The 15744-nt window shown below is 55.0% G+C and overlaps 1 protein-coding gene across 6 annotated transcripts in view; it reads left to right on the top strand.

The window, feature by feature from the left end:
* BEAN1 (brain expressed associated with NEDD4 1) overlaps positions 1-15158 on the top strand; it is a 32605-nt gene extending 17447 nt beyond the window's left edge. For 2 of the 6 annotated variants that reach the window (XM_081513338.1, XM_081513339.1), the window contains exons 3-6: positions 7213-7476; positions 12049-12199; positions 13388-13499; positions 14943-15158. In XM_081513338.1, coding sequence (XP_081369464.1) covers positions 7213-7476; positions 12049-12199; positions 13388-13499; positions 14943-15023 — 608 coding nt within the window. In that variant the 3' untranslated portion in view covers positions 15024-15158. Of the gene's footprint in view, positions 1-7212; positions 7477-12048; positions 12200-13387; positions 14006-14939 lie in introns of those variants that run through there. The other 4 variants (XM_081513336.1, XM_081513337.1, XM_081513334.1 and 1 more) reach the window with 3 other exon arrangements.
* Positions 15159-15744: the final 586 nt, after the last annotated feature.

The raw sequence follows: 15744 nt of genomic DNA, 5'->3' as shown, positions 1-15744 counted from the left end.
AATGTCAGCCAGTTCACTACTTCCTCTGCAGAAACAGGGACAAGTGGTCTGTGATACTGTTTCAGTGAGTTTTCCAGCCAACAAATAAATTGTTCATCAAACTGGAGATAAAACCTTAGTGAAGGATGACAGGACGGTAAACTATAGAGTTTGGGTACGTAGAAGTACGTGTGAGTTAATTTTGGTGAGTTTATTTAAGTGGCAGAATCTGTCTTAATAGTGGAATAAATCATTTTCATCTTATATTTATAGAATCATGAACGGCCTGTGGGTGGTCACTTTTATTTTTCCAGTTATACTTTAATGCAGTGGCTAAAAATCTTCTACTTGGCAGTGGAGCACTCTGCTATTAACTCTGATGTATTAACAGAGGAAGGCACAGCTATTCTGCATAACACGAGAGCAGAGAACTCCATGATGTACCAAGACTTTCCCCCTGAGCACCGGGGTACTTGCGCTTTCTACAGTTTGAGAGGTTCATTTTAGCTGATTCACATACACGTTCCTAGTGCCTAGCATGTATCCGGGCACAGAAGAAGCACTTAGTGAGTACTGGTGAGTGGATGGATGGATGGGTGGATGGATGATCGACTATATGGATAGATGCATGGATGATCAAGTGGATCCTGAGTAGATGTCTAGGTACGTAAGTACATGGGAGGGTGGATAATCGGTTGGTTGAGTGAATTAACGGAGGGGTGATTAATAGGTGGATGACTTCACATTCTAGTCCTCAGTTTCCACTATAACCTGCCCCACTTGTAATGCCTCAAACAGCCAAGTAAAACATGTCAGGGCCTTGACATCTTGCAGAGATACATTTCCGTTGTAAGAAGAATCCTGAACACCAAGCAGCCATTTCCTCACCCTCATAATCCCAACGTTCATGTGACATCCCACAGCCTCACCCCAGGGGCACCTCCTCCTTTCCTGAGCTCTTTTGCAACCTCACCCTTCTGAACTCCTGCCCACCCCTTCCTCCCTCCCCTACTCATGTTCTGCTGGTTCATCCTGCAAGACCCAGCCCCTGTGTGGATGTTCCTGACCTGCCCCCAGTGCCCTAACATCTCTCCATCACAGTCCCCTGGTGACAAGAGAATAGGTATCGCCAAGTGGGCTGAGAAGTTGACCCAAAAAAGAAGAGGATAGGACTCAGAAGCGCCCAAGTGTAGTGAGCCTGCCCTGCCATGTCCCCTGCCCTAGTCCCAGCTGGGAGACTGGGACCAGCCATTGGTGAGCAAAGAAAAGACAGTGCCTGAATCCTCTTCCCCAGATTTTCTCCAATGACTTCACAGCCTCACCCTGGTGGCTTCAGCAGTGGAGAAAGAGGTGCACTGCTGAGGCCAGAGTTAGGGAAGTGGACCCGTGACAAATGTGTTCAGAATTTTTTCTGACAGGGACCATCAGTCAGATCTCAGTCCGTGGCCCCATTCTTCCTCCAGCCAGCATCTCTGAAGATATGGGCAGGACTGGAGAACTAAAGACGGTGGCTCAGCACCTTCGGTGTCTCGGTGCCCTTCCTTTGCCAGTGGCCCTAGGTGGCTTCAGGCTGCAAAGAGCAATCTTCTGATCTCACTGCCTCCCCCACTGCGTTCACCCAGCTCCCACCTCCTCCCTACCCCTTTACCCACCCTTCAGGAAGGACGCGGAGAAGGCAATAGCACCCCACTCCAGTACTCTTGCCTGGAAAATCCCATGGATGGAGGAGCCTGGTAGGCTGCAGTCCATGGGGTCGTGAAGAGTCGGACACGACTGAGCGACTTCACTTTCATGCATTGGAGAAGGAAATGGCAACCCACTCCAGTGTTCTTTCCTGGAGAATCCCAGGGACGGGGGAGCCTGGTGGGCTGCCGTCTATGGGGTCTCACAGAGTCGGCCACGACTGAAGCGACTCAGCAGCAGCAGGAAGAATGATTCAAGATCCAAGAATAAACATCTTTCAGACAAACAGTGAACAGATCCAGAGAGGGCAGAGGACATGCCCAAGGTCACACAGACAGTAAGTGGCAGAAACAGGAATGTAGCCCAGTTCTCCCACCTCCGCCTCTGCCTTGGGCCACTAGTTCATGGGGTATCAGACACACCTGGGTTCAAATCCCAGCTCTAACACAAAACCAGGTGGACAAACTTCAGCCCACCAAGATTCAGTGTCCTGTAAATGGGAGTGGCCATGGTTACACACAGAGGAGGCAAGCGCCAGACCTGGCCCCAACCCCAGGCCGGGGGTCATAGAGGGCCTCTGACTCACCAGTGTTTCCCAGTCGCAGCATGGAGCAGAAGTCCGGAGGCGCCAAGCGCTGGCTTCTGCCCGGCCCGGCGGCGGCCCCCGGACCCAGGCACCATCTCAGCCCCGACAGGGGCCTCAGGACCCCATGCGCAGACTGGGGAGAGCACCAGGGCTGTGTCTGCGGCGTGCTCACAGTACTTCAGCTTGGCGCAGTAGAGGAACTCTCTCAGGAACAGCTCACCTTCAAGAGCTTTCCGGGGAGCCGGGGCCTCAGCCTCCTGCACGCTCCACCCACGCTCCACGCACGCCCCACGCTCCACCCACGCTCCACGCACGCCCCACGCTCGCCCGCTCACGTTCCACGCACGCCCCACGCTCCACCTACACTCCACGCACGCCCCATGCTCGCCCAGCTCACGTTCCACTCTCCACGCACGCCCTTCGCTCTACGCACCGCTCCACCCTCGCTCCACGCTCACTTGGAGCCTGGCAGCAGCCTCGTGTGTTTATGGTATATCCCTTTCTTGGGAAGATTCCTTGGAGAAGGAAATGGCAACCCACTCCAGTGCTTTTTCCTGGAGAATTCCATGGACAGAGGTGGCAAAGAGCCACGGATGAGCGTCTAACATACACGTACTCTATCCCTTTCTTCAGCCAGAGGGCGCCCCTAAAACACTTGGACCAGGCCCCTAGAAGTCTCCTCTTTGCCCTTGATAAAGGACAGCCTTTTTCTTTAATTTAGATGCGCTTGGTCTTAGTTGCCGCACATGGAATGTTTAGTTGTGTTATCTGGGATCTAGTTGCTGACCAGGGATGGATTCTGGGCCCCTGCATTGGGAGCATGGAATCTTAACTTCTGGACATCCGGGAAAACCCAAGAACGGTCTCTTGACTTTCTAGATCCTCTAATAGGGGGCCCCTGCCAGCCCCTCAAAACTTAGCAATGTTTGTGCTCAGTCGTGTCTGACTCTGCGACACCATGAACTGTAGCCCGCCAGGCTTCCCTGTCCATGGGATTTTCCAGGTAAGAATACTGGAGTGAGTTGCCATTTCCTTCTCCAGGGAATCTTCCTGACCCAGGGATGTTTAGCTGTTTAAACGCTTAGTTTAGCTAAACATGACATGCAATGTTTAGCTGTTGACATACTTTCACCCTGAATAAGACTTAGGTCATGGTCTACGTTGCTACATATAAGGTGGCCAGGAGGAAGCAAAGCTTCATTTTAGGGAGAGGAAAATTTCACTTTAGCAAGATCCCAAAAACATGAGTTCTGTCACACAGTGCCTGTTAGCCACAGACTAGCATCTTGCCTAAGAGCACAGGGCTTTGGCTGCCCACTGACTTGGGTCCCTCTTCGTGGGCTGTGTGATGCTGGACAAATCACTTAACCTCTCTGAGGTCCAGTTTCTCTACCTGTTAATTGGAGTTCCCATCATGGGCCATCGTAAGAATTAAATGAAATAGTACATGAAAAGTACCAAGCATGGTGCAGGACACACAGTAGGTGTTCAGCAGAAGTTAGCTAGTCATGCTGGTGTCTGGAGAAAGGGCCACATCTCAGGGTACAATTTCCTCTTAGTCATCAGCACCTTTTTAGAGGCTACTTGGGAAGAAAATCTAGGCTAGAGGCAAAGCTTGCCTCATTCTCTGTCCTTGTCGCGGCTGGTATGGGGGACAGGGAGGCAGAGGGGTGGGAAGGGGTGTTAGCCCATGTCATTTTTCTGCTGTCATTTTTATCTTGTTGATGAAGTGGACCCTGCATTTGGAAATTGGAAGAATTTCCTTCGTAATTTAAAGCAGCGCCTACCTCTGCCGGTCACAGTGACTGGAAGATTAATTTCTCATCAGCCATACAGGCAGATGCCTGCCCAAACTGGCTTCATATGCAGGCGCCGGTGTTGCCATCTCCACGCCTGGCTGATAATCAGACCAGCACTGCCAGGAGGGTGAGGCTCCCCTTAGCAGCTGAAGCAGGTGGCAGGCAAGTCGTCTTCAAGGTGACCCCATGGGACTGGCACCTCGGCAGAAGGTACTGCATGCTGAGCAGGGCAGGCATGCATACACACACATCCTGCCTTAGGTTTTTATTCCGGGCACCCACAACCTTGCCTCGGCCAGCTTTCTAGTAGCCCATCTGCCTTGGATCAGGGGGTGGCCAGTGTGTCCCAAGCCATCACAGCAGCTGGGACATACTAAACCAGTCAAGAGCAGTGTGGACCCCATACACTCCTATGCTCCCCAAGGAGGACTGCCTGTCTCTGACATTCCCAAATCCTGCCATTGGCTTCTAAGGGGAGAGACCACATGGTAGATGGGAAGATGGTGACATTGGTTGGATGGCCAGTTGGCTTGTGCTTTTTTAGAGAGAATATGGTAGCAGAGTGACCACTGGTTCAGATCTAGTCCAAGCCAAAGCCTGGTCATTGGATCAGGAGTGGCAGCACTGTGGACTAGATAAGTGGTGGCCACAAGCTTCGTTTCATGACCAGGGTAATCACTGTGTGAAGTGCTACGTTGAAAAGGATGTTAAAAAAAAGGAAAGGATGCTGAGGCTGGCTCCTGGGCCAAACAGAAAGAGAATGGTTATCAATTAGCCATATACTGGCTGTATGATTGCGGTGGGTCATTTAATATTTTTGAGCCTCAGTATCCTCACCGCTAAAATGGGGAGAACATAGCTTCAGGGATGAAGTGAGCTCTTTAAACAGAGCCTACACATAGCAGGGGCTCTCAAGACAGTGGTGTGTGTTTGGCCCCCAAAGAATCCCAGAAATTCACATACCCTGACATTCTCATATCACAGGGTCAAGCAGCACACATGCCCAGCCAAAGCCAAGGGTCTCTCCCTCTCCCCAGTGAATGCACCTGCAGGGGAGCAGCTTACAGTGAACTTCAGCAAGCAAAGGCTTGGCTCTCAGGTTAGGATGACATACTGGCCCAGACAGTAAGGCTTTTAAGCCAGCCCCTCCTAATGAAGGTCAGTAGGCTTCAAGAGCTACCAGCATGGGCAGAACTGCTGGCAGGGCATCTTCACAGCTCAGGCAGCAACCCCGTGTTCCTGCTTCACTTACCTGTCCCTGCCATGGGCTGAATGTGGGAGAGGATTTTGGACATGGTGCTGGAAAGGGATAAGAAGGGACAGGTGGCCACAACTGAGCTTCCAGCTTCTGATTTGCCTAAGTCCAGGCCCTCGCCTAGGAACAGAGCCCTCCTACAGCTACCCAAGGAGGTAGCAATCCTCACCCTGCTTAATTAACACCCAAGACAGAGACCTCATTCCCCCAAGGCAGCCTCCCTGCCACTTCTTCATCTGGTCTTAAGGCTGGAGCCACCCATTTAATACATGCCTTGGGCACCTTTGGTGAACTCGGACCCAGGGCTGCGCTTGAGAACATAGAGGGCACTCAGACACAAGCCCTGGAAACCATGCATGATCATACATGACAGATGCAGAACAGGGACTGGGACCTCGGCTCTGGGAGGGCAGACAGAGGGACCCCTTTCAGAACAGGGCCCTGGAATGCTTGCCCTGCCCCTGTGGCTCACCAAGTGTCTGCAGCTCACTCCCTCTGGGGAGGTGGGACCAGCATGCCAGGGACAGGGACACAGAGGGCAGTGAGCTCTGGACTTCAAAGTTTGGGCCTGAGTTCTTGCTTGACTTGACCACAGAGTAACAGAGTGACCGTGGTCTGGTCACTTACCAGTCCTGAGCATCAGTCCACACATCTGTAAAAGAGGAAATTCAAACCCCAGCCCAGCTGAGTGGGAGGGAATTAAGGGACAGTCGCAGAGACTCACTAATGAGGTGCTGGTTCTCCCTGGGCAGAGGCCCGTGGATGCTTTTGGCTGAATCTAACCCCTCCCTGGAGCTCCAGCCCCCAGGGCTCCACTGTCTTATCCTGTGGGAGGACAAAGCCATCATGGCTCCCAGAAGCTTCCTTTAGTAGGGCTCTCGGGGACCCAGCTGTTGGTCCTAGAGAAGGTTCTTTCATCTTCCCATACTCTTGCCATGTCAGATGGGGAGAAGCCCCTTCTTACCTAGAAGCCCCTTCTTATCTCTCTGCACCTTTGCCCTTGCTCTTCCCCTGCCTGGAATACCTCCAAACTTCACCTTCTCCAAGAAGTCTTCCCTGATCAGATCCAGCCCCCTAACTTGTCTGGGTCAGTTACTGCCCACAGGCCCAGGCCTGCCTGATTTCCCTGGTGTCCCCTGGGTAGGATTCACCCTCAAAGCAGGAGACCAGTGTTGGAGGCCAGTATGATTCGTCCTCAAACTCCAATGCCTGAGTATCCTCCATCCCTTCCCAAGACCTTGGCAAAGTCACACTGACCTTCCAACCTCGTGTCTTGGTGGAGGAGAGTCTTGGTCTAGCACTGGATCTTGGGTTCAAGCCTCAGCTCTGCCACTGATTTGCTGTGTGACCTTGAGCAAGTCCACTGCCCTCTCTGAGCTTCCTTTTTCCTATCTGTGAGTTGGCTGAGCTCCCAGGGCAGAGGCTTCAGGGGAGAGGAGAAGAGGTCAACCCTCACTAGTAGAGGCTCCTGTGGATGTGGGGGGCAGGATGGTGGGCAAGGCGCTGCTCCCTGCTCCCTTCCTCCCTGGCAGAAGCAGTCAGGATAAAGTCCATGGGCCACAATAGCCTCCATTTACTGAGGGATGAGGGCTTCCCAGGTGGCACTAGTAGTAAAGAGCCTGCCTGCCAACGCAAGAGACTCAAGAGACACAGGTTTTGTCCCTGGGTCGGGAAGATCTCCTGGAGGAGGGCACAGCCACCCACTCCAGTTTCCTGCCTGGAGAATCCCACAGACAGAGGAGCCTGGTGGGCTACGGTCCATAGGGTCGCAAAGAGTTGGACACGACTGAAGTCACTTAACATGCACACATACACACTGAGGGAAGAATAACTCACAGGGCAGCAGGGAGGGAAGAGGAAGATATGGGGCAGGATCTTTGACCCTGTTCAGTGTCTCTCTCTGTCCACAGTAGCTCGATACAACCGCACCAGTTACTTCTACCCCACGTTCTCGGAGAGCTCAGAGCACAGCCATCTGCTCGTGTCTCCCGTGCTGGTGGCGAGTGCAGTCATAGGTGTGGTCATCATCCTCTCCTGCATCACCATCATCGTGGGCAGCATCCGCAGGGACAGGCAAGCCCGGCTCCAGCGCCACCGCCACCGCCACCACCGCCACCACCATCGCCACCATCGCCGCCGCCGCCGGCGCCATCGAGAGTATGAGCAGGGCTACGGTGAGCTGCTGCCCGCCCCTGGGCCCCCTATCCAACTGTCGCCCAGGCGACAGCAGGGAGGTGGCGGCTCTGCCATGGGCGGGACAGGGTGGTCAGGCTGCATTGTAGAGGCCCTGAGTGATCAGGAAGAGCCCAGAGGCACTCACCATAATGCCTCAGTAGCGCAGGAAGCCCAGCTGTCTGCCAAGGGTGAGGCTGAAGGTCAAAGGGTGGGTGTGGGGCTTCTCCCCAGACCCAGCCACTGTGAGACCAGGCCTGCCTGTTCCTGCCCTTGAAGCACCAGCCTGACCCTTGGGGAGCACACGGCTCCTGACCAGAGTGTGCCCACCCCCAACGAGGAGCCCAGTACCACCCTCAACCTCCCCCACCCCAGGATGGAGCCAGTCAGGCCCAGGATGGCCACCCTGCCCACCTCACATAGACCATCCCTTGCCCTCTACCCCTCCTGCTCCCCCACCCAAGGCGCCTCCTTCCTGCTCCCTCCCGCCTCTGCACCTCTGCACATGCTCTTCCCTGTGCCTAGAATGCCATTCCCCATTACCTCCCCATCTGACAAAAGCCTGCTTGTCCTTCCAGACCTGGCACAAATGCCTCCTCCTTTTAGAGCCTCTCTGCCCCTCCTAACGTCCTCCCCCGAGACAAGGGTGATCCCCACTCCCAGGACTTCCTGAGCACTGTACCCGCCCCCAGCAGTGCCCTGACATGGGGCAGCTATAGCTCTGCTCGCACTTAGCTCACAGCCCAGCACAGGCCTAGTCCAGAGGGACCTGCTCCACAGCAGAGGAAGTCACCACCCCATCTCATTCTCCCAGTGAGAGCCGTGGTAGCCCATTTTAAAGACCAGGAGCTGGAGGGACTTGTTGAGCGGCCTGAATGTGCCCAAGTCTGATCCTGGGATTAGAGCTCAGGAGAGAGGCCCAGGGGAACTTCCAAGATTGAGTGGAGAGGTCGACCTTGGCCTTGAGGAGAGAGAGGGGCCTCAGGGCAGACTAGTCTGTCCTGAGTGTGTAGTGGGGCCATGGGGCCAGTGTCACCTGAGCACGCCCCCAGCCCCAACTTCGGAGCAGGTAGGGCAACAGGAGGCCACCATCAGGCTGCGTCTGGGCTCAGGCCTTTGCTGCCTGATGCTGACTCACTGCAGCCCCAAAGTCCTGTCGCCGTGGAGACCCTGCTGTGGGGCTCCAGCCTGCCTGCCCTGCGTCTGTTCTCAGCTCTGGCTTTGGCATCTCCTTGGGGCCTCGGCAGGAGGCCTGGAGGTGCTGATGCCCCCACACTGTCCCCCGGCCTTCAGGGGGTACACCAGGGACTGCCAGAAGGCTTGGAAAGAAACCAGGGGAGAGGGGACACAAGAGCCACCAAGCTCCGATGAGCACCAGCCTCCTGACCCTGGGGACCCTCTGTCCTTCAGACGCCCTCCCTGGCCCCAGTGACTCAGCCTCTCCAGGCTCTCTCCCTTGCTCTGGTGGCTTCTTCTCAGACTTATTGGTGGATGCCTGAGAAGAGGAATCTCAAGGTTCCTCAGAGCCCCACCCTGGGCCCTGGGTCCTCTCTGCATCTCACACACCCTCCAGCTCCAGGCCCCACCCATCCTCCTCACCTGATGCCCCGAGGCTCTTACATCTCAGAGGCGCCTCAGACCCAGGGTCCACCGCAGCCTTCATCTCTACTTCTTATCAAGCAACCTCAGGAAAGTCGCTCAACTCTGTGAGTCATCTGTACAATGGGTACATGGGGACCCACCCCAAAGTTATCGTCAGGTCTAAAATAGCACAGTGCCTGGTTTATAAGTAAGTGCCCAGTTAATGTTAACTATTTTCATTATCTCTCCCCCTTGAGACAAACTGCTTTGGGGTCACTTCACTAATGCTGCAACCTCTACACCTGCCAGCCACTGGCCTGGTACCCCCAAGGCATTCTCCATGGGACAAGCAACATGATTGAACTGTGACCTCTGCTCAATGCCACTCGTGGTTCCCCACTGCCCTTGGGACAAAGTCAGTCCTCCCCTGTCTGCCCACAGGGCCCTTCTGCAGGCTGGTCAGGTGCAAAGAGCAGCACCAATGAATGTTTGAGAATGAATGAAGGAGTGAGTGAATGAATGAATGAGGCAGAGAGACGGGGGAAGAAAGGAGGAAGAAAAGAAAGAAGAAGGGAGAGGAAGAGAGAAAAAGAAATTTGTTCTCTTTCCATAAGATGGAAAGATCTTGAGTTTGAGCTTTAGGAGATGGATCTGGCCCTCTCTCACTTGCTGGAGGTTTGGAGCAAGTGACTTCATGCCTCTGTTTCTTCATCTGAAAGGAGGCACCCACTGTGCCCCTCTCACAAATCCTTGTGAGGGTGAATAAGATCCTGAGACTACTGCACAGTGAAGCTTATGGATGCAAGTTCCTCCTCCCCGCTCTCCGGAGCCTGTCTAAGGTTGTTAACCTTGGACTGGGGCTGAATAATGAACAGAGGTATACCTTAACCTGGGTAAATAAGGGAAGAGAGAGATTTGGGTCTCCCTGGACCATTTGGGTGTGTGCTGATGAGGAAAACACAAAAGGAGAGTAGATGAGAAAGGAATTTGGGGAGTCCAGATTGGGGGAGTGGGGTTTCTTTCCAGCTGTTCCTTGACAGCTCTAACCAGCTGGATGTCTGGGGCTGACCTGGGTCATCTCAGGACTGGGGTCTGGGCTAGGTGAATGCCTCAGGGTGGCCTCAGTTTCCCTAAGATGCTCAGCCTGTGGGGGGCCCAAGGAAAGGAACCCCAGGGAGAGAGAGGTGAAGAGCAGCGTGGTTCAACCCGGTCGGCTCTCAGGCCTGTCCACCAGGAAACAGCCTCACTTTTCCTGAGGTCCAGCCAGCCCTGCCCCCCCACCCCAGCACACAGTGGATGGGGCCCTGCCTGGCAACACCGGTGGGAATGGGACTCAGCACCGGAGCCCAGTGGCCAGCCACTGTGCCACTTCTGTTCTCACCAGTCATTTCATGTTTTCCTCTCTCCTCAGTTTCTTTCCCAAATTCTCATTCTTCAGCTGGTGACCTACAAGGAAACAATCTCATTTCAGCATCTTCTCAGCATGTTATTGGATTCCTTTTTCCTAGTAGAAGCGTAATGTGTGGTCACTGTGGAAAACCTTTAAAATACAGAAAACGTAAAAAATTAAGGGTTCTGATCCTGTCCTCCAAACAGAGCCACTGTTTGGAATATTTTCTTCTGAGAGCTTTCGTGATGTCTGCAGATAACCCTGGGATTGTACCCACAGATGAAGTTTTGTATCCAGATTTTTCCAATCACCATGTGTCAAGAGTGGGAAAGAGAGTTTGGGGAATGTAAGGAGCAGTCTTTGGGGTTGTACAGATTATGCATGAATTCCAGCTACACACTCTACCAGCCACAGGACTCTGAGCTCCTGGCTGTAGAATGGGAAGGGCAACCCAACAACTCAACAGTGCTGTTGACCTCAAAGAAAGGTCGCAAGCCCCACCCAAAGCAGACAAGCTCCGCCCCCTTCAGGGCCCACCCTCTGAGGGGAGGAGCCACCTGGGAGGCCAGGGTGGTCTGGAGACCTCTTGTCTCAGCCATCTTTGCAGCTCCCACTGCCTTCCAGCCTCTACCAGACCTGTTGGAAACTGGGAGGTGGAGAGCTTCTAGGGTTAGGAGCCAGGACATCCAGTCACCCTCTGGCCCTACCAATAATTTGTTGTGTGGCCTCTGTCAAGTCACTGATCCTCTCTGAACCCCAGCTATAGAATGAGAAGACCGTACTCCGTCGGCATTTCCTAAGCAGTGTTACTAGGTCTAAGAAAATAAGATTCTGTTGGTAAATGCTGCACAAGCACAGTTAAATATGTTTCTCAGCTTCAGGACATTTCAAGAGTCTTTGATGCACTTGTGCGATAAAAACAACAGAAGACAGTGTAGTCTGTGAAGTCACCAGGATTCATCATAGAAGCCGCGTTTTCTCCCTGGGAAACCTAAAGGGAGGCAGACCTAGCCCCGGAGACCTCTGCAGTCCTCATTCCCCGACACTTCCTCCCTATTTGTCATGCCCCAAGCCCTTCTCCACAGCTCAAAGTATCCTGTTCACACAACAGTCTTCTTTCTCATCTCCCCGCACCCCCACCGTCCTTGACCTGAGCTGTTCTGTTCCCTCTGCCAGGCTTGCCCCTCTCCCCCTGGCTAATTTCTAGACAAGATTCAGTTCTGAGAGCTTTTCCTCCAGGAAGCCCTCCCTGACCTCCAAGCTGGGTCGGGTCCTTCTCTGCTCCCACAGCCCTGGTACGACATCTATCAAAGCTCATGATGTGCTGCTCATGACCTGGCTGTCCCCAGGACAGGCTGCTCAGCACCCTGGGAGCCCCACCAGGGCCGGGCCAGCTCTGCTTCCTCTCTGTGACCATCCCCCACACACACCCAGCAGAGCACTGGCACTCATATTCTGGGGATGAAGGCAGCTGTGCATGGTGAGGGAGGGGCAGGATAGTGAGTTGGAGAGAACAGAATCTCAGTGGCCGCAGGCAGACCCGTGAGGACCCTCCCTGGCGCCAGCCAGCCTGAGACCCAGGCTGAATGTCCATTCCCTGCAGTGTCCGACGGGCACACATACGGCCGCCCGAGCCACAGGATGCGCTACGCCTGCAGCCCCGCCGAGGACTGGCCTCCGCCCTTGGACCTTAGCTCTGATGGGGACGTGGATGCCACGGTGCTCCGAGAGCTGTACCCAGACTCTCCACCCGGGTAAGGAGGCCACGCGGGGACGGTAGGAGGGCCTGAGAGGGTGGGGCTCCAGGCAGGAAGCCCCGCCCCCACGGGAACTGGCAACACCCCCGATGGTACAAATGCAGAACGCATCAGCTCAGTGGGCGTGGCCATCTCTTCACCCTCCTGACCAAGTGAGGTGGGGCGTGACTCAGCAGATGTCACCGAGGGATGCTCCAAAAGGGGAAAAGAAGAAAAGTTCGGTTGCTTCAGGCTGGGTGAGGAGCTGAGGTGGAGGGTCCAGGGCCGAGCCCCTTAGTTGTTGTTGTTCAGTTGCAAAGTCCTGTCCGATTCTTTGTGACCCCATGGACTGCAGCACACCAAGCTTCCTTGTCCTTCACTATCTCCCGGAGTCTGCTGAAATTCAGTGCACTGCACTGGTGATACCATCCAGCCATCTCATCCTCTGTCACTCTTAGTATGAGCCCCTGAAGTCCAGATCACACCCACTGGGACAGATGTGACTGTCTCCAGTTGCGCTCATGGCTCACCAGGTGGCCCTGTCCTGAAGGGATTCTCTTCTGGGTCCTATCCTGGCAGCCACTCTCAGGCACCTCACCACCACTTAGGACCTGGAAAGAGGAGTCAGGACACCAGCATCTCCCATCCAGGGGACCCTCTTGTGCCCTGCACACAGCCCCATCCTCCTCATCAACTTTTTACCCTTTACCACCACCACCCCAGGGTAACTGGGAGAATGGACTTTCCCAGAGGATGGGTGATTTTCTTCCCTGAAGCTTTAGGTTCAGAGGGTCCCCCAGGGAGTCCTCCCTAACCCTTGAAGGAGCACTTTGGGGTGACCTGAGACCAAGGAGTGTCTGGCTGCCCCCACCAGCACTCCCCACACTGGGAGCCCCACCTGGAGATGCTTCGGCAATGGTGGCTACTGTTCTAAGAGATCTGGGACCCAGCATTCAGTGACTCGCTCACTCATGTTCACAGGGACACCGGGGCTGAGTCAGGGCCAGAATCCAGGTCTCGATGTGCTGGGTGCCACTCCCCAGGGAGTGGAGGGGTCTCACTAGAGTCATTGGGACCAAGACCTGGCCTGCTCCACTCCAGGGCAGCCTGTCACTGTGGCTAGGCCTCCAGCCCTGCGGGGGAGACCCTGCCACCCACCACTGAAGCCAGCTTGCACAGGGCCTGAGGGAGCTTCTTCTTTTGCAGTTACGAGGAGTGTGTGGGACCGGGCGCCACTCAGCTGTACATCCCCACGGATGCCCCGCCCCCCTACTCACTGACTGATTCCTGCCCCGAGCTGGACGGCGCCCTGGATGCGGTCAGTGGTCACAGCCCCGGCCGACACCAGCAGGCGCAGAGGCTGCGGGGCCAGAGTGGCCTCCGCACTGTCTCCATGGACACCCTGCCCCCTTACGAGGCTGTGTGTGGGGCTAGCCCCCCGTCGGGCCGGCTGCCGCTGCCCGGACCACAACCAGGCCCACAGAGCTCCCAGGGCTCACCTGCCCCAACCCCAGCCCCGGCCTTGGGCCCAGAGCGGATCATGTGAGCAACCCGGTGGTCAGGTCCATCTGGAGATGTCCAGCCACATCTTTCAGGCACACAGGGGCATGTATACACACACACACAAACACACACACACACACATGGATGCTCATATGGCACCCCCACATGTACACATACACACACAACTTGGACAGACACACACTGACACACCCATGTGCGCACACACATCCAGACATGCCCCTCACATGTGCAGGCGTGCACACACACACAGGCCTCCCCCCCCCCCAGATACACAATCCCACCTGCGAAGGTTTCATTGCAGACGAAGCTCTCCTGACTTCCAGTCTCCTCCCCAGCCTGCCAGTGATGCCCCTGGAGCCAGTGCTGGGAGAAGGGAGGCAGAGAAGGGGCTGGGGTTCACTCCGCCCTCTCCCCAGGCTGTCTGCCCTGCCCTCACTGGGCAGGCTGGGCCCCAACACTGACTGTGCCCACTAGAAGCCGCTCAGCCACCCCAGGTCAGCTGCCTGCCCAAATTCACCCCTGCCCCCAGGAGGCAGCTGGTCCTCCCGGTTGGCGGGACAGGCCTCAGTGAGGCTCAGCTCCACACTGTCTCTGTGTCCCCACCCAGGGCAGAAGAGCCACAACACCTGCCACTTATAGGGTGAGGGACACGGGACTGGGGGCCCAGACACAACCTAGAGATCCTCACCTCACCCTGCCCCATCCCTAGCCCAGCACCCTCTGTCTGGTGGTGCTAGCGGAGTTATCTCCAAAGCCCCCACTCCAAGCCACAAGTGATGGACAGGGCCTTCAGCGGGTGTGTGTGTTGGAGGGGGCGGGGGGTAGTGGGTCACGGCTGTGCCCATGTCCATCCAACCACACTGCCTGGGACTGAGGGTATTCAAAGAAGATGGGGTGGGGCCTGCCTGGGGATGGGCACTGAGGCAGAGGAGCAGCCCCTCACTAGGTACTTGCCCTGCCAATCATTAACGTCCTAACTTTGAGTGGGCTGGAGCCAGACCCCAGGAGCAGCGCTGTTCCCCTGGGTGGGGGTTCAGGGTTGGGAGTTGGGAGCCAGCACCTTCTGGTCTGCCCTCCACGGTGCTGGTGCAGATGAAATCAAGGGGATGTGGGCCCCACCGTGCCACTGTGAGAGAACCAGTGGTTGCATCTCAGCCTTGCTGCTGGGGCTACCACAGAAAGGGTACGTGGGCCTGGTTGTAGACAGACTCAGACCTTGGCCCCTGAATCCCAGCAGTTTCCATCAGAGACCACGCAGGTAACAGAGCTGATACCTGCAGACCCAGCCTGCACCAGGGTGGCAGCCTGGCGCCCGTGAAGAGTGGCCCTGCGGCATCACCAGCGGCAGTCCTCCAACCCACCTGCCTACCTCCCCACCCCCTCCTTAAACTGCAGCACCCCCAACCCAGTCTCTCCCCCACGTTTCCATTCCTACAATAAAGGGCTAAGACAATTTAGTAATCCCTTTCTTAAGAAGAGAGGTGGCGAGGAAGGCAATCGTGAATCTTATTTTCTGTAGAAATAGCATTTCTTCTGGTGCAGAACTGAAAGGAATCCATCCAGAGGTTCTGTAGCATCCTGGAGCCCCTAACTCTGCCTGGGGAAGGGACCTTGTTTACACGCAGTTCTGTCCACCTTTGTGGTGTACTGTTTTCTAGGCAAAAAAAATAATCTCTGTCTGTTGTACTGTATAGCCTTTAAAATGCACTCCAGGGGTGAGATTCTTTTAAGAAACACGTCTTGCTTCTGCAACCCTAGAGAGTGCCGGGGTTGGGGAGGGGGGAGATAAAAACCCCTACATGCTCATCATTGTTGAAGGGATGGAGCCAAGCAGCTTTTCTTGTCCCTGGATTAAGCGCTAAATAAGCAACAATGTATCTTTTCTGTGTTCAAAATAAATATATCAATAAAAAATGTTGCAAGAAGTAACCTGAATAAGGAGCCCATGGTGGGGTTGGCACCATCTGACACTTGTAAGGAAAGGGTTAAATAGCAGCAAACTGAAAATATGCTACTTTTCTCAAAATCAGCAGTCACAA

The sequence above is a fragment of the Giraffa tippelskirchi genome, chromosome 7 (genome assembly GCF_054371585.1).
Source record: "Giraffa tippelskirchi isolate mGirTip1 chromosome 7, T2T-mGirTip1v1.2.pri, whole genome shotgun sequence".
Taxonomy (NCBI): Eukaryota; Metazoa; Chordata; class Mammalia; order Artiodactyla; family Giraffidae; genus Giraffa; species Giraffa tippelskirchi.
This window is presented reverse-complemented; position numbering and strand designations above follow the sequence as displayed.